Source organism: Tachypleus tridentatus, chromosome 12 (assembly GCF_004210375.1).
Source record: "Tachypleus tridentatus isolate NWPU-2018 chromosome 12, ASM421037v1, whole genome shotgun sequence".
In the NCBI taxonomy this organism is placed as follows: domain Eukaryota; kingdom Metazoa; phylum Arthropoda; class Merostomata; order Xiphosura; family Limulidae; genus Tachypleus; species Tachypleus tridentatus.
The window spans coordinates 5,599,937-5,620,007 of NC_134836.1; the positions used below are offsets into that span (position 1 = coordinate 5,599,937).

At 28.7% G+C, this 20,071-nt stretch overlaps 1 protein-coding gene across 50 annotated transcripts in view; it reads left to right on the plus strand.

The window, feature by feature from the left end:
• The window catches only part of trol (terribly reduced optic lobes), a 324,267-nt gene that overhangs the window by 282,802 nt on the left and 21,394 nt on the right, over positions 1-20,071 (plus strand). For 45 of the 50 annotated variants that reach the window (XM_076469289.1, XM_076469291.1, XM_076469296.1 and 42 more), the window contains 7 exons: positions 1,028-1,125; positions 3,168-3,278; positions 3,777-3,914; positions 10,163-10,435; positions 13,425-13,688; positions 18,457-18,570; positions 19,643-19,822. In XM_076469289.1, coding sequence (XP_076325404.1) covers positions 1,028-1,125; positions 3,168-3,278; positions 3,777-3,914; positions 10,163-10,435; positions 13,425-13,688; positions 18,457-18,570; positions 19,643-19,822 — 1,178 coding nt within the window. The remainder of the gene's footprint in view (positions 1-1,027; positions 1,126-3,167; positions 3,279-3,776; positions 3,915-10,162; positions 10,436-13,424; positions 13,689-18,456; positions 18,571-19,642; positions 19,823-20,071) is intronic. The other 5 variants (XM_076469310.1, XM_076469319.1, XM_076469321.1 and 2 more) reach the window with 2 other exon arrangements.

Below are 20,071 nucleotides of genomic sequence, written 5' to 3' on the forward strand. Positions count from 1 at the left end.
AAATACTAATTTAATTAAAATCTAAATTAGAATTTCTTGTAATTTGGATTTATCTCTCTGTTTGCAAATGTATAATTTCAGTTAATAATGTAAGTTTTATACAGTCAAATGCTGATCAATCTTTGGCACAAAAGTAAGAAACAGAAAATTTGGAATTTCTAATTTTATATTAAATTTTTACAAACATCTGCATTCTTCAAAATTGATGTTTATACTTAATTTAACATTTTTAAGTTTTTTGTAGGAAACTGCAATTGCAATTGATACTGAGAAAAAAAGAATTGTTTTTTTCAAATTTACCTACTACATATAACCAAATGTACACTTTATAACTAAAAGTTATTTAAATTCAAAATGAAAACTTGTAAAAAAATATATATATTAGAAATAGTATTTGTAGTTTTATGTATATTAGGTGGGAAAACATTTCTTGCATAAATAAAATTTAATTACTTGTTCAGCTCAGCATGGTCATGTGGTTAAGGCACTAGGCTCATAAGCTAAGTGTTATGGGTTTGAATTCCCATCACACCAAACATGCTACCCCTTTCAGCCTTGGGTGTGTTATAGTGTGACGGTCAATCCCACTATTTGTTGACAAGAGTTGCCCAAGAGTTGGCAGTGGGTGGTGATGATTAGCTGCTTTCCCTCTAGTGTTACACTGGTAAATTAGGGACAGCTAGTGCAAATAGCCCTCATGTAGCTTTGCACAAATTTAAAAACAATTAAAAAGCAATGAAAATAAATTTTCAATCTGTTTAATGTTTAACACTTTAGGATTTTCATATCCACTAAATTGCAGTAGTTAATAAAATGTTTTGTAATTTTTTTGATTAGCTTAGTCTTAACACAAAATTTGACTAAAAGGTACATTAATAGAAAACATTATTCAAGTTAACATTAAGTAATTTTTGTACAAACAATTTTTTTATCAAAATACAATTACATGTGAAAATTGTACATGGATAAATAACCATTTTTAATGCTGAATTAAAAAACATTTCAACCTTTTAATGTTTTTTTTCAGGTTGCAGAATGTTCAAGAAGAAAATGCTGGTCGGTACATTTGTACAACTGTGAGCCATGCAGGACGAACAAGAGATTATGTAATATTGAATGTTCAAGGTAAAATTGTTTTAATGGTAAAAGAATCAGTAACGAATGACATTAAAAAAAACCTTTTTAATAGATGTTTAGGTAGAGTATTTGTGATGATTTTTATTTAATGGATGACAACTGTGTGTTGTGGAAACACAAGTATAGAAACCTTTTGTACCTTTCATCTTTAAAAGATATTAGAGTATGCTATTTCTGGTTAAACTGCTGAAACATTGTAACCTGGCATCGGTAGGTAAACCAAACTGTACCTGATGATACCAGGTTAAACAGGTTAAATATTGTAACCATAAATGTTATCTGATGTGTAACCATAAATAGTTTACAGATTTAAATAATTTAACATTTATGACCATAGGAATTTTAATTATAAGAACCTAATGTCATTTTCATCATACTTCCTTTCAAGGATAAAATGTTTATCTTTAATTTTTCTATTATTTCCAGCAAAATTTATTATTTAATCTATTTATTTGTACTCAGATTCTGAATAATTCATATGCAAAGTGATTTAGATGTTAAGTTTAAAAAAATCCTTTTTTATTAGTTTTTACATTTCATTTATATAATCTCTAAAACCTCATAAATAAATATCAAGTGTTTTTAAGGTAAGTGTGTTTTATTTTCCTCTTTCTCTACTGTATCGCCAACTGTAGTCATTATTAATATACAGTGCAATGAAATGTTTAAGAAATAGGAATATGTACTTTAGTTTTTAACTCTTCCTTGAATAATCTGAAAATATCTTTGTTGGGTCATGTGTACGACTTTCTTTACCCTTTCGTCTATAAAACACTTTTAATGTTTTACTTTCCTTTCTTATTCTTAACCACTGATTATGTGTATCAACATGTTAGTGGGTTCCCTTGGGTGATATAATGGTAACATCAGCAGAGATACTTTGACCTCAAGCAATTTTTGGATTATACTAAAAAAATTATACTCTTCAAATGTGTATTATAAAAATAAGTAATGCACAAATTAATAAAAGCAATTTTACTATATCAAACAACTATGTATAAAGCAAGAAAAAAAATAACTGTGTTTGTGGATAATAGTTTTCATTAATGTTATAATGGCCTTCAAAGATTGTATCTTAAAATTAGCTCTTTCTGTTGATTATAAGTATACCTTTAAAATCTAAACTGTTGCTTAACAATCATTTACTTTTGAAAGTGGGTGTGGCTACTATCAGAAGGGGAAGAAGGATTTATAGCTTCCTCTTTTTAAAATCACTTAGTGTAATTTTAAACACTTCTTTGGTAGTTGTATTTTTACCTGTGCTTAGATATTATACATATATTTAAGATGGAGCAGAATCAAAATAGAACAAATGCAAGTTGAGATATTTTTTACTGCAAGTGTGTCACATGGCAACAAAATACTAAAATATTAATTGTTTTTTAGGCGTCTTCTAATGTTAAGGAATAAACATTTAGGCAGTATAAAACATTGAAATATAATATACTTGATAATGCTACAATTTGGGATCCAGTTCCTTACTGTGAACACAAGCGTACTGTGTTTTTGCTTACACAGAGTGTAACAACAGAGTGACTATAATTTTCATCTATATGGAAATAAAATCTATCACCTTCCATTAATAACAATGTCTAAAACATAACTATCATAAAATACATGAATTTTCTAATTATAAGTTAACAACACTTTTTGGTAGTAATGTAAAGGTCTACAAAATCCAGCATTATTTCAGACTAATTGTTAACAGTGCTTTGGGCATAAACGTACATAAATTTACTAATTATATACTAGCAACACAATTTGCTAGTAAATATCCAGTTTTACAAAATTCATTTTTGTTTCAGACTATCAATAACAATGCCTCAAACATAACTATTATAAATTACACAAATTTCAATAATTGCAAGTTAGAAACTTATCATTAGTGATATTCTGGTCTAAAATACAAAATTGGTTCAGATGTTGCTTGGTTTGAATTGTTTTTGGTTTTAATACACTGTATAGCTTTGAATAATTATTCCTTTAAGTAAATTGTAATTAACATTGTTGTTCATTTGGTGTTATATCAGCTTCCTGTGAATATTTTGAGTTCCAGTGTCAAGATGGAACATGTATAGATCAACGTAGACGATGTGATCGACATTCAGATTGTCCTGACTATTCTGATGAATATAACTGTGGTACCTGACTTTAATTGTTTTTAACTAACTTTACTTCATGTTCTCTGAGGGTAGATACTGATTCTGTATCATTATTTAACATATTAATCAGTGCATGACTCTTTGTGACAGATGGCAACTTCATGTTCTTTATTTGTGTTAACTGTGAGGCTTAAAAGTAACTAACAGTTTTATTTTCTATATCATATTATTTATTTTGTGCTTTATTTATTAATTAATTGATGTTTTAGTTTTGTGCATTATTATTATTTATTAACTGACATTGCTTTTGAATGCTTTTCATAACATAACCAAAGCATGATTTTTGTTACATTTTTAACCATAAAGTGAAAAAATGTATTTTGAAGATTTGCATCATATAAAAATGCTTGAAAGCTAAAAAAGAAGTATTGGTTGCTGGGTTTAATTTTTAGTAATATTAAATTTTCAGAATGATCTTTCATTGTACTTGTGAGGAATGGTGCATGTTTTCTTCCTTTAACCTCCAGTTTTTTTCAGTTAATGTATTTAGTTGTGGACCTGACCAGTTTAGATGTGGTGATGGGACATGTATTGAAGCTGAGAGACGGTGCAACCGTGTGTCCGATTGTTCTGATCAGTCCGATGAAGTTGGCTGTCACAGAACACGAAGATGGGGTTGGTTTAACAATTTCTGCTAGTTTGCACTGTTAGTGTGACCCAAACAATACTAAGTTCAATTTGCTCTGATTATATGAAATTTCGATTCTAATACAGAGTACTAGAAAAATACAGTAACTGACAGTTTGCTCTCCAAGGAATGTTTGAGTTATTTTAGTTACAGACAAGACTATTGAAAAATCACTGGCACTAATATGACAATCCTTTTTCCTTTTATGAAGCAATTCACAAGACCAAGTTCAGCTTTCTTTACCTAATTAGTTTTTTAACTTTTATCTGACAATGACTAAAATCAACAGTTTGTGACAAGAAAATTGAAATATTCATGCAATATTTAGGTGTAATATACATAAGTAGTCCAAATTAAAACAGTCATTAAGACTTGTTTATTATCAGGTGTCAGAGTATACTATCTATGATTACAACATTTCACCATGTTAACCTGGCATCATTAAGTGTAACCACAAGATTGAACTCGCTTGTGATCTGTTAATACAAAAACTAGCAAATCGATACATTTGTTACTGATTATCTAAGCTCCATGAGGCTGCAGAACATAAATTATGTTGCAGTTTGTCAAAAATTGATGTTATTTTTTTATATAAAGCTAAAATTAACATACAAAAAAATTGTGGAAAGTTGTAAAACTGCAAACACCATCTGTAGAATACACACTAATTGTTTGACCATTTGCCACACATTTTTGTTCTGCACTCTTTTTAATCTCAAACAATAAAATATCAGGTGTTTTTCTGTTACTTTTGTATTATGAAAATAAGTTCACTTCTTGTAGTTATTGTGCCAAATGATTCCAGGTTGTTTTGATGAACTGTTGAATCTGACAATAAAATATTAAGTTTTACATAAGAGTATTTCCTTTAATTATTTAGTTATTAACAATGTCATAAAAATTGTTTTCTTTGTTCTGTCACATTAGGCAAACTGAAGAAGCACAAAGTGATAAGTTATATTTTTCATATTAGGTTTATTGTATTATTAAACACTAAATTCTTATGATTGTTCTAAGGAGAATAATTTATTTATAGTGGGTTTTTAATTACATGGCCAGAAATGAATTTTGCTCAATACCACAGTGCTCAGTACCACTTTGTATCCAAAGCTTTAAATAATTTTTTTGTCTGTCCACACAGGTTGATTGCTACTATAAAATACAAATGATATAAAAAACATTATTTTTTACAGTCTGTGATAATTTCATATTTAAAAATATCACCACTACTGACTTTTGTATGGCTAAACTCAGGATCTCACAATCTTGAACTGGAACTAATGGATTATTTAATGCATATTTTTAGCATGACATAATTCTAGAATATTCCACATAATACTAGTTATTTTGTTGTAATAATACTCATTTAAACCAATGAGAAACTTAGTTCTATCAGTACTATGTAATAATTTCACTATTTAAAATAATCACTGAGTCACAACTGAGCTACATAACTTAGAATCATAAACTATTATGTAAACATGCTTCCTATAAAATATCACTTCTTAAAATAACTAAATATTAAACCTATTCTATATAAACTATAAATCATAATGTTCACCTTAAACTGCAACAGTTACATGAATCTAACACTTTGCCAGGAATGGCATTCACACCGGTACAGTTATGAAATACATGGTGACTAGATTGAATAACCAGAAGGAAAGATTAATATTTAGCCAATATGTAATAATGAACAAAAAAACAAGAAAAAATCTAAAATAAATTACAATGTCCTTTTATACCAAACTAGTTTGAAAATAACTGTAAGAAAGTGACCTGTGAGATAACTAGGTCTAATATAAAATATCAGTTAACTTGATTAGTATTCATAATTATTTTCATATTGCACACAATTTTATATTTCTACATAGTATGTAAGATTTTCAAGTAATAAATATTTATAAGTATTATATCAGAGATGGGTAATGAAACAAATGTTTGGAGTGAAAACAAGTAATAGAATGTGAATGAATATCAAAGAAATAAACATTATAAATAATGAGAGTAACAGTTTACTACTAGGTAATATTAGTACCAAAATTATGTACTAAATTATTTACTGTGTTATTATTTAAGTATATAACTTCTAATGTAAAATATAAAATATGTATCTCATATTGTGATATCCACACAAAAGGTCATTAGTCAAATTTGAACACAAATATGATTTGATACATCAATAAAATGTAATAAAAAAAAAACAATAGTAATGTGTACCTTCAATCATTTATACAACTATTTTGGATGAAAGATAAATGCTGAAATATTAAGGACAGTTTCATCAGTGCAGAGGTGAAATATTACATGGATAGTTTGGAATAGAGCCATTTTATATTGATATTGGTGTTTAAAGCTAACTTAATCATCAATATCAACAATACTGGCAAGCTATTAGATTCCTATGACCATTTCAGGGGGCAATGTTCAACTCTAGGATAAATAAAGATGGAAGCCATACACTTGATATTTTTAAGGAAACTCCATTTTTAATATTGATGTCTTTTTTAACAGTAGTTTTGAATTTTGGTATCTTAATGTTGAATAACATTATACAATCTACTCAATGTATTTTATAGGAAGATAACACTGTAGAAGGTGCAAAACCTTAAAAAAAATTTAGCACTAAAAATTGTGTTAAGGAATATTTAAATACATGTCATTGTTTGTTATTTATATCAAATATATCAAAAGTGTGGTTGTGTGTCTGGATGAATAAATAATTTTAAAAAATCTTGTTTACATAAGTTTTCTTTTGGACTATTTGTCAGTCTGAAATAAATGTTTTGTTGTGAAACAATTAAATATTACTGTTTTCAACTATATTTATGCTTTTACACAAGTTTCCAAGAAAAAATTTATTACTGACCATTTCCATGGTCATCTTGCAATCATATGAGAAATATGCAATTTCTTTTTATTTTGATTCAGATTTCTGGCAACTGAAATAATTTTAAGATATTTCAAGATATACAGAAAACAATTCATGATAGAATCAAAAATGTTGTTAAATCAACTTCATAAGACCAAATAAAACCTCAGCCTTTTAACAGATTGATTTGTATTTTTTCTTTGGTAAAGATTAACCAATCAAAAGTCCTAGAGTTTTTCAAAAAAATATCAAAGTAATATTCATTGTCAGTGTTTGTTTAACATGAAACACATTTTGTTAAAAGGTTACTTTAAATGAATTTTTTTATTAAAAAATAAAATCATATCAGGTTTTGAAATTTTAGATTTGGTATATGCAAAAGGGTTTTATGTGCATTAAATTTTAATAACTTTACTTTCTCAAACTCCAGCATTTTTAACTTGCTCAGCTGGATTATCAGGAAAGGTTAACAACAGTTGGTCTCTTACCAGCAGAATTTATAAGGGAAATTTTATTTATAAACAAGCCAAAATATTTTACAAGGGAAGTGTATATTCTCAGAATAAAGTTCAGTTTTTCCAAATTGGTTGGGTACATTGGCCAGTCATTAGATGAAAGTATTCACCCACCATAGGTGTAATGTTTCAATGAAAATATTTGTGTAGGATAGGAATATACATTTTGTACAACTATTATATAATTTTTAGGAGGGAAGGAGTATACAGAATTAAATAACAGTTAATCTGATCTACACTTAAACTTGCAGTAAAGAATGAATAAGCAAAATTAGCATTCAGTTTAAATGTTTTATATAAATCTAAAGCCTTGAAGGGAAGGAGTATACAGTTTAAACTCTAAAGCTTATAATGACTGGTTGATGTATAATGTGGCAAGGTAGTATTATCCAGAATTCAACTTAAGTTTTAATAACAGGTCTAGATTTAAACTTCTGATCATTGGAAAAGTTTAATTCCATTCAGCACTGGTATTAACCAGTTAGTTGGCCTTAGTTTTTTTGTAGTTTTATATTTCTGTATTAACTTGACCATTGTCATATTTTATGAAATTTGGTTATATACAGGGTGGCCCGTAAGTCCCTACCCATCCATATATCTCATGTATCCAGTATATCTGTGTGCTGTCCCTCGTTCTCACTGCATGATATTATGCGATGTTATGCTCTGAGAGATTTTCAAGTGTAAATGGGCTCACATCAGCCATATTTCTCTGAAAAAAAAATATATAATACATGCGTAATTGAATATAACATAACATATGGATGAGTAGGGACTTACGGGACACCCTGTAGTTTGTGTGTTGTAAAGTTGTTTAAAATTGTTTTTAAACAGAGAATTTAGTTTTTGTTATTGTTTCTGTAACATTATTTATCTCTGGAGTTTTTCTGTCAGTTGGTGCCCATTATCATTCAGTTTGTAAGTCATTTATAACATCAGAAGTGATTATGATTTTGTATACCAGTTATAAGGTCCACTATCATATTTGTTTCTACATAATGTCAGAAAATTCTGTAATGTAATATTGTCTTTGTTTATTCAAATTTGGTATGGATTCACATAACTGTTTTTGCTAACTAAGTAGTTAGGGAAAAAATATGAATTTAAAATTTTAGGAGAAAGAACTTAATTATATTAATTGCTATATTGCCATAAAAATAAGTTTACATCTATAGATTTGAGAATGTAGTCAAAATCTGTAAAACTATTTCTTTCTCACTCTGTTTATGTATACTTGTGGACAACCTATTTAGCACTATGTATGTACAGCTTTTTCAAGAAATTGGGTATATAGTGCCCCTCTGAAATATTAAACTATTTAATGGCCTTAACAAATTCAATTCTAACATCCCTTTCAGTATATTAGGATTTTTATAATTATCTTTTCAACATATTCAATGAATTTTGAACATATTTTGGGTAGTCTTTACAATACTGAAACAGTCTCTTCAGTAAATTAAGTTCTTACTAAGTTCTATACATACATTCTACCCTTTTCGACAGTTTTTTTTAAACTTTTTTAGTCTTTTCAACATGCTCATTTCTTTACGATTTAAAAAAAAAAACTTTCAATCATATTAGAAAGACTAAGAATTAAAACCAGATATTTCTGTAATTATTAAAGTTAATATGTATAAATATATCTTATTCTCATTTTATGATTAGACTAAATATGTTTACATACAAGTAACTATTTCAATATATGCTTGACTGGGAAAGAGTATATTCTTGTACATAGTTTCATAAAATAAGTGAAAACAAGTCAATGTTTGAAAATGCGTAATATTGTACAAGTTAAAAGTAAATATACAACTAAATTCTCCATGTTTGGTGGAAAAACATTTCATCTTCAGGAGGCAAGAAGAAATAAAAGAATTTTAACACCAGCAAGTGCACATGTATAATTTATATATCATATAGTGCCATTTACATAATAGATTTCCAAAAATTCACTCCTGTGGTGCCAGGACATAAATCTCTGTTTAGAATCATTTTATGTTTAATCAGTTCAAGAAATTATCTTTAATTTATTTTTTAATTTAAATTATTTAAATAATAGAACTATAAATGAATAAATTTCTATTTAGAATCATTTTGTTTAATCATTTCAAGAAATTATCTTTAATTTATTTTGTAGTTTAAATTATTTAAATAATTGAACTTTCTTCCATTTAGTGTTGTAATGAGTCTGTTCAAAAGTGTGTGTATGTTGCAACAAGGTCAAAAATTATAAATTAGCAATTTGGCCTTAGTGAAATGTATAGCAAACTTTATTTTTCTTAAGATTCTTACTTATACAAGTAATTTCAGTTGAATAATTAGCAACATTTCAAAAAAATTTTAAAATGCCAATAGAGAATAGAAATGGTAACTTTTATGCTTTCCAAATACAAGTTCCAGTAAGAATGTTTATAGTTCTAGTATCTTGGTACCTTACAGAATCCTTTTAGATTAATTAGCATAATGCAGTGTTTCATGTTGTATTTTATTAATTTTGCCAGATTCCTTTATTTTAATTTCAAGCTTTGCTAATAATTTTTACCAATTATGAATTACCACATAATTTGTTTATGATTATAATAAAATTAAGACAGTATTTATATGGAACTACATGACACTGCATTCTGTTATTGTAACATTATGGTGTTCTTTGAAAGTCCTTAAAATAGGCATAGTTTTATTTTATGTGGAGTCTGTGCTGGTTCATTGTATCTTAAATTTTTAGATATTAAAGTTCCTAGAATAGTTACTTAATAAATTAAGTTTGTGTTAATTATAAATATAAATGTGAAATTATGGACTAACATTAAATTCTGTTGACTTTCTAGATTATTTTTGTGTTCTTTAGCCATTCCCACTTTAGAAGTGAAAATCAGACCTAACAAGGAGATTGTACACATGGGAGACTCATTAGATCTGGACTGTCAAGTCTCTGGGGACCCATCTGCTATTACTCAGTGGTCCAAGTTGGAAGAAGATGGACCACTACCTGATAACATATATGTTTATGGCAGTATCTTGACCATTAATGGAGTTCGAGCTGAAAATGGTGGTGTTTACCGATGTACAGTGGAAACCAGACTTGGAACTTTTAATGATGACTATGTTCTAGCTATTCGAGGTAACTATTAAGTGATATAATTTTTGTTACATTCAAAATATCAGTGTTGTATTAGTTATTTAGATATATTAGTAAAAATGTATGATTTGCCAAATAGCATAAACATTTCTTGTGAAATTATCAGTGACTTTTCTGATTAGTTGGGATTGTTTTCATAATATGAATTTTTTCAGAACATATTTGATATTTGTAAACTTTTTTTTAACTTTCTAATTTGTAAAGAAACCTCCAAAAAATTGGGAGGTTTTGGAAATCGTTTATAGTCATTAATTGTATTAATGATATTTTCTTAAGTTTTTTTTACATAGCATAAGGACCAAAGTCAAGGACCAATGAGTGATTTGTTGCATAATGGTTTCTAACAATATATTTAAAAACCTCAGTCAGTCAGTGATTATAGGGTTCAATATTTGCTCATTATTGATGTGCTTTAACTATAAAAAATTTTTTTAGTCTAAAAGTAAGAGCAGTATACATATATTCATCCACAAAAGTTTGAAACTGTGATTTAAAATATGGATTTTTTTTCTAGTATTTCGTTTTAACAAATAAACGGAACATTTTGAAAAAAAGCTCCATATAACATTGTTTTTCAGAGCAATAAATATTTTAGTAGCATTAAAGCAATTTCTGTAATAATTTTCTCATGTTACCATGTACTTTGAAACTTGCACTTGAGAATGGAAACGAGAAAGCAGACTTTATTATTTATTAAAATATTTAAACCAATTTTCATGCAATACTTATGAGGAGCATCTGATTATTATGTAAGTACTAAATTCTGTTAATCAACTTGAAAGAACCATATAATATTAACTTTGCAGATCTGTTGGGTAGTAGAAGTTTCTTACTTAATGAAGTCACTCTCTCTCTCCATAACGAGATAGCCTGAGATTCTTTATAGCATATGTCTGTGGTGCGTTGGTGTAAATTCCAGTAATACATGGATAGCACACAATTCATTTGCTTTAAAATAATATATCCAAAACAAATAAGATGTATGTAAAAAAAATAAGTTACACTATTGGTTACAACAATTTAATCTAGAGATTTAAATAATACTTTTATGTCAGCAGGCTAGTTCACTTACTTCAGACCTCAGTTGACAAGATAAATTATTCTACACTCTGTTTATTACAATATAGTCCATTATTTATAAAACTTTAGAAGTCATCAGTATACACTTTTCAAGGCTAAATTTACAAACACACACTTGAACTATATCTCTTAATAACTTATTTTACTTTCACTAACTTATTCTTTTACTCTGCATCCACACATTTATAGCACATGACAGAAAAGTCTATAATATCTAGCCCTCTAGTTGCAACAATATTACATGTAACAAGAAAGGTTTGAAAGCTCTCAGTAAGATGACAGCAGTGATATTAAAAAGGCCTAGTACAACAGTTAAGCTACACATGCAATGTACAACATGTACAGAGTTACATAAGACTTGTCATAACCAGATTTTTTACACCCGATGGGGGGGGATGATTTTTGCAATCACTTATGTGGACTGTTTAATTTGCAAATTGGTAATCTTTGATTACGTGAACCTGAAAGTTGTAAACATGCAGTCACAGAGTAATCTTGTTGCCACGATACTTGCATGTATACTTAGGCCTACTGACTGATACTTATGAACTATCGCTTAGATCGAAAAGCTTAAAAGCATGCCTATATTAAAGATGTACATTTCGGCTATTGAAAAAGCCTACATCCAAGCCTAATTATGTAATTTATTGGGTAAGAACACGAGAATCACAAGAACAAACAATTTGTAGGCCTATGATGCAATAAAACAATTCAACAGACCAAACTGTAGGGGGGGATGATTGTATGCACCATATCCCCCACCTAAAATGAAGGGGTATGTATCCCCCAACCCCACCCCAGAATCTATGCCCCTGGTCATAACTATCACTTAAATATATAATTAACTTTTAAAACTCTTATGATGAAAAACCAAATAATCATTAAACATTAAATCATTAAATAATAACTCTTAAACTAAACAGTCTTGTATATCTAACAAAGACCTTCGGACAAAGAACACCAAAATGGTGTAAGGTTGATGAAATGCAGCTCTTCCACTATCAGTGAAATCATAAAGAATACAGATCACAATGTGGATTAGTACAAAATCACTAATCACAAAACCAACACAAAAACCAAAAAATAAAGCCAATTACTTTGGAAACATTTCAATGCAATCAATCAAAACAATAATACCTAAAAGATTTCTATCAAAGATGGCCAACAAACTCTACAAAACCCCAGACCTACAAGAAAGTGTATTAAAAAATTCCAGCAGGTTGTACTTAATAAATCCATTTTACAAAGTTGTTTAAAACAGATGAGTAATATGCACAGTAAATGACATTGCAAGAGACTCAGGTTAAACTTTTAAAATTTCTCCACAAAGGTAATAATATGAAAATACATATTTCCATAGTGTTTCACGTTAGTGTTTTTTTTTTTTTGGGTGAATTTTATTATTGGAAGAGGTACTCAATCCTTCATCAATTAACCATATTTGAAGCCAAAGAATTGTTTAAAAGCAATGACAATCTCAATACCCTTTGTTGAATCATGCCTGTTTCCAGAATTCCTACTTATTTTGTTAGGTCTATTGCTTATTGCAAATTTTGCTTACTTTATATTGTCATATTGCCATCACCATCAAATTATTTTCTGTTTCTTATTTTATACAACTTATGATGGTCCCCAAAGTGTAAATAAAATGTATGCAAATGTATATTTAATCTATGGTATTTCTGTTACTTTTGGTTGTATATGTAATTTAAGTTTGTAGGTAATCATTTACAGAACATTTTTTTTCCCACTTTAATAATTTATACAGATGTTTTCTTATGCTAAATAGTCTGAAGTATTGTATGCAGTTTTCAGGTTTATAAGTATCAGGCACTCACTGAAGAGTTCAATTTCACTTAAAAGTATAATATAGGGTTTTAATTTCTTATAGTTCCTCCCACTGTTTCCCCAAATTCAGTGGAGTCCCGTACAGCTCCAGTTGGTTCCACTGTAGTGATGGACTGTAATACAAATTTAGAGCCTCCTGTTGGATATACATGGTCCAAACAGGGAGGTGTGCTTCCTAGAGATGCTACAGTATCAAATGGACGTATTACACTTTACAATGTGGGATCAGACGATGCAGGAACTTATATCTGTACAAGTCGTAACAATGTTGCAACTGCCGATATTCCAGCAATTTTAGTGGTGACAGGTAAACATTTGAAGTTGTGGAATTTTAGATATTACTTCTCATAAATATGTGACTGAAGGGTTCATATCTCAAACTATCAGCAAATAGTAGTAACACAAGTTACTTTCAGCACTTGAGTACAATGTTCAAATGGACATGCAATTAAAAACACTTAATTAGGCCAATTTGTGGCTTCCAAAAAAGGTTGACTTCAGATGTTTCAATGTTACAGTGTCATCATTAACAATGAAATGCAACTATTTTAATTAGGTCATGTAACTGTTGGTTACAATTCGTGCATGATAGTTTCAGAAGATTATGAATTAAGTATTCTGAAGTCTGGCAAATTTTCACAAATATTATTGGCTCAAATACCCTTTGGTTGAGTAACAAATCATTTTAAGTTCTTTTGATTAATACATGCCTTCAAAATTTTGTGAACATGTGTATTAATTGCAGTCATTTCTTATAATTTAGTATTACTGGTGTAAGAGCATAAGAACAGAAAATAGCTTCTAATATAGAGATATTTCTAATATATCATGTTAATTTATTTTTAGCAATACATCTAGAAAAGGAAAATTGTTAGCTTTCTCAATTTTATAACTAAATTCTGTAGATGGTTGTATTTAATGCCTTGTTACCATGTTTCCCACCAAGACTGTGTCATCTATGTACTTTGTTCAAATATCAGCCTTACATTTTTTCACCACTTAGTTTTTAAATACATTTATACAAGTCATATAATGATTAAAGTGGAAATCTCACTGGAAACCCTTCATTTTGTTTATTAAAAAAAACTCTTGAACCTATTGTCACGGGTATCGTTTACTGCATATGACAAGGTTTTAGTGTCTTACATTTAAACTTTTATTAACTACTTTTTGTTTCCTATACCAATTAGAATAGCTTAAAATCTTAGCTAATAATTCATATTTTAATTTCTTAGTTCTACAAGGCAATATATCAAAACAAATCCTGAATTTTCTCTTATATGACATGTCTTCTCTTAGCATATCATCTTCCCCATTTTATCCACCACCCCTTGATAAAATACAAAATTAAGCATAAATTACTCAACTGTACATCATTTCTCAAGCAAAATTTATTTTTATGGTCTTTAATTTTGTTTGGTTACAGAGCTATAGAATAGAAAATTGGACCCTCCTATCATATCTACTTATCACATGCTGGCTTTCATAGTTCAGTAATAGTTTAGTTATGTGTTACATATAACCAAGAAAATCAAGATTTTCTTCTATCAAATAATGTATTCTTTAACCTTATGTTCTCAATGGTTGAATTTCAATTTAACTCAGAGTACCAACATTGTTCTCTTGAGAAAGTTAGATATTAACTTGGATGAATTTGTAACAACTCTTGTCCCATAGTCAGAAAGCCAGAAAATTTTTGAGGGGTAAGGGAATTTGTCTACTCTTTGCATGTGTTATTACTGTATATTCTTGAGTACATTATTCAATTAAATAAAAATTAAGTTCATTACTGTCATTAGTGTCAAAACTTCATACTAATTTAAAAGCTCAAGATAATAGTGTCAATGGTGTTGTAGTTACAGGAGACAGCTGGCATTGTCTGTAGGCTCTACAGCTAAGATATATTTTATGTATAACCATATAAACAAGTAATGAACATAACTTCAGCATATTTCTAGGTTTTTTGAAATTACACAATAAACTCAGTTCCTAATTGGTGTGAAGTAATTGGCAATCAGTTGAGGAACCTGAAGGATAAGAATGCTGTTGCATTTTTTTTATTATGTCACATGCTAGTAATTATTTAGTTTATAAAAAAGTAAGGAATGAATGTATTTACTTGCTGTTTTTTATCTACTCGTTCTTCTAGTGCCTTGAATCATTCATTTTCTTGTTATATACTACTAAATAGTGGCAGAATGTATAAATGGTTTGACCAGATGCAAGTTTTTACATGTGCTAAACTCTAAAGAGGAATAAGTATCTTGTGAAGACATTTGCACACAAGGCAACAGTGCAAGAGTACCTTACACCAAATACAGTCAGCACTGAAAATTTTCTGATGTAGCAATTTAAAGTAGTATAATTAGACAACTTTATTATCACTATGTCCATAAAATAGGCATCACAGTATAGTTTATAATTCAAATCTTTGTTTTAATTTGTTAAATAAATTATCTTATTTAAATGTCAAATACATATTTTGTGTGATATGGCATGTTTTGTTTTCTTATTACTCAGTTTATATATATTATTACCTATCATACAGAGGTTAACAAATTAGAAACTCAAACTTCAGACAGTTACAAATTAGATTATAAAATAAGAACTTCCCACCTTTTTTATTTGCTGACCTATCAACATATCTTGTTACATATGAATAATATACAATGGTATCACCATCTACTACTGTTATTTTGAAATTTCTTTTCTACTTGCATCTTTTAAGTACATATTTGTAACCAATAGAAATAAAATGTTCCAAACTACATAAACCTGACAGTTGTTTGTAATTGGCTTGAAGAGGAAACTTGTAAATGATAGGAGATATTGAAGTCTATTCAGTAGGTTGTTGCTCTAAACAGAAATAAGATTTCTTAAACCTACATACAGTGTATTTAGAAAGCCAGGAAAATTACTGTAATTTGTGTACTATATTTATTTGATAATTTATTGATTTTCTAAAATGCATCTTTGAAATCTACAAAAATGAATGTGGTTTCCCTTCCACGTGAGAGAATAAACCAGGTTTACAGTGAGGCTTAACAAGTATAATGTGGAAGTAAAAATAAATTTTGTAATATTATAAGTACGAGAAAACATTTTTCTGTATATTTTTTTAAATTATTGCTGTGTTTTAATAAAACTTAGGCAGTTATGAGTAAATAGTAATAATATTTACCCATATTTTGTATACATATACTGCTAAATCTTGATAAGCCTGAGAGGATAAATAACATTCAATATCTACCAAGTTTATTGTATCAGCCAGAACTTTTTACAGAGCTATAGCATAAACACTTTTTTGAACTTTATCTCTAAACAATTATTGCAACCACTAAACCGTAAACAAGTTGAACTTCTCTTCCACTGTGTTCTTGGTGCTGAGGTTATGATAAACTTTACAGAATCATCATTTATATTGTGCCACAAATGCTTGTTTGCTGTCAACAATGTCATATTGAAGTGGGTACTCATGTAAACAGTGTAATGGGAGGAATGGTTGTTTTATGTTTGGCAGGTTCCTACTTCTGCTGCTAATAGTAAAATAAGCATAAGAAATAGATCTAAAAAGGCTAGAAAGAGAAACTCTCAGGAGAAGCATTTTGGAACATTATGGTCAATACTACTTGTTTCATTTCTTTCTTTCTCTATTATTTGGTGGTTATAAGTTCAGTCAAATTGACCAAACATGTGTACAGTTAAGGTAGAGAAAATAATAGTTAAAATATAGTTTTAGTGAAACAAAAATTGATATGTTTAGGATATTTTTTAAGTCACATAAATTTCATAACTTTAAAGTGAAGAAAAATATTTTTAATCATAAATTATAAATCACTTTGCACTTGGTGCAGTCAATACTCTTGATTCTTTTATATATTCACAGGCAATTTTTAGTAAAATAAATTTTGATCTTTTGTCCACAAAAGATTTGTAATATTTACTAAAAGTTTGAGAAATTTCCCAAAAATCAGCAAAACATGTTAAAAATTATAGCATGGAAATTGGTCATTTTGAAGTCAATGTCTGTGTAATCCACCATGACAGTAGCAAAATAGTTAACAATACCATCATTACTTTTCAAATGTTTTCTCTTTAGCCTACCAGTCTTGTTTTCAGTAATGCCATTAGCTCTTATACTTTTCAGTTTTGCCTGATGATGGTATGTACTTAATCATTTATGAACAATATTGTTTTCAGTTTGTTCACAAGTGAATTTTTTTTCATTTTCTTTTATTAAATAATTTCTTTTATTTACTTTATTTAAAATAGTTTATTTTTACATCCTTTATCTACCCCAGTACAATAATTTGTTCCACTAGACCAATCAACCAATCTGTTGTTAGGCATCTTTTTAAATATTTTTCATTGTCCATCTTCACCCAGACTCACCTTTTTCATCCTACCTACAGTAAATCACTATACACTCACTGTTGCAGAGATGTGATAACTGATTGTTTTCATTATCCATTGAAAACTAAAAAAGTATTTACCTTTAGTCACTTGTTCATTAATATTAGACCAATGCAAATCTTACTTTGTAAGCCTAAATACTGGCTGTAATCTAAGTTAGTTTTCAGTCTCGAGCATCAAGACCTGTTACCATCACTTCCACAACGTTAGTTGAATTGGAACAAAATTATTTAATGTTGACTTTTAAATGATGTTTAGTTTTAAGAACCTGCTTTGTGCAGTAAATGACCTTATTACAATTGTTTTACACTTCACAAGATATCCTTTTGTATTTTTCCCAAATGATGACCGTATTTAGATCTCAAATTATACGTACTCCCTAAGACAATAATTGCATTCTAATGCTACTTAAAAAGCATTTTAACAGCTAAAACAGTGAAATTGTAACAACTCTTAAAATAATAACTATATTGTACCAGCTCCTGAGATGATAACCAAGTTTATCACCTCTTAAGACTAACCATGTTCACCATCTCTTAGGGAAATATCCATGTTGTCCCATCTCTTAACATAAACTTGCTTGTCTACAAGAGCTAACATAATTGTCATAATATATAATTTTAGTAAACAGTTGTAATCTCTCTTTCATGTTTTTTGTTCAGGGGTTGTGCCATACTTTACGCAGTCACCATCATCTTATATGAAAATGACAACTTTGCCTGATGCACATATGGAGTTTGATGTGGAGTTGTCTTTCAGACCAGATAATCCAAATGGTAGCTTGATATTTTCATATATATTAATATATAGTCTAAGCAACAGTGTATTTTGTTAATATTTTATGATAGAAAAGTTGCATCAAACCTTTCAATCTACCTTATTCTTAACATTACATAGTTATTTTTCACTTTATTTCATACATAAGATGATTGTCCATACACAAAACAGTTATAACATTTATTTTACCATAATTCAAAAAGTGTAATAAAATGTTTTCATATGAAGAGTATCAACATTGAGATACATTTGGAATATTTCTAAACTATAATGATAATACATAAGATTATGTGAAGTAATATTTTAAGCAGTTCAACAGCAATAAGAAAAATATATGAGCTATAATTTTTGTTTTTGTGAATTAATCTGAGAAAATCTTTGATAGGTTGTTTTGGCAAAGTATTCATGATGAAACTTAACTGAATGGATGGCAACTGTCTGTTGTAAAAACATAATTACAGAGAACATTTCAAAAGCCCTCCACCTTTTTGTATTCAGAGGGGTGTGTGAAACTTTTCAAGTTGTGATGGAAATAAAATATTTGTTTAAAAAGAAATAAAGAACCTTAAGTAGATCATGTCAGACAACTAAGATAAGTGCAGTTTGGATACAATGTAAAATGCTGTAAAAGTTAGGCAAATTAACTAAAAATAGTTTTCTCACCCAAGGAATTACAAAAGTAGGAATATTTAAATGTTAGATTGTATAAAGACAGTTATAGATGCAAACTTTCTTGAAGATAGCCAGGTTCTAACATGCGTTTCCATTGTGTAGCAGTTCAAGTTCTTCTAACCCTTTTACTTAACACTTGAGAATGCTTATTTTGAATGGAAGTTTGTGTTTCAGTTATCTTTAACTATCATGGTCTACAATTTATAAATTTTGTATCACAAACTTTATTGACTTTAATTTTAATTCGTTATTTTCATTGATACAGAATTTTCTTTGATTATTTTTTAAACTATTTTTGTATGAAATTGTCTTGTACTGTAGTTGCTTATTTGTTTGTTTTTTGTATATGATTCAGAATTATTCAGTAATGATTCTTACTAATAATATCTCACCTTTTAGGGCTGCTTTTATACAATGGTCAACAAGAAGGCACAGGAGACTTTATGACTCTCTTAATGAAAGATGGCTATGTTGAACTTCGATATGAACTTGGGTCTGGACCAGCCATTATTCGAAGCACACAACCTTTAGAAATAGGGAAGTGGCATACAGTGAGAATTATTCGTAACCAAAAGATTGGTAAGAAAACACTGTATGCTGAAAAAAATTAATTGCTGTTAGATTACAAAACAATTTTATTTTTCCCCTTTACTTATCAATAACTAGATACTGGAAAACTACAAGATGTCTATTTATTGACACAACAGTAGAAACTAATATAGATGGTCTTTTGCCCAAATGGGTAGTCATTGCATGAGAAGGAATTATCACATTTGCACCAAGTGATTCTTTAATCATTGAATACCTTTTTTATATATAACCATAAAT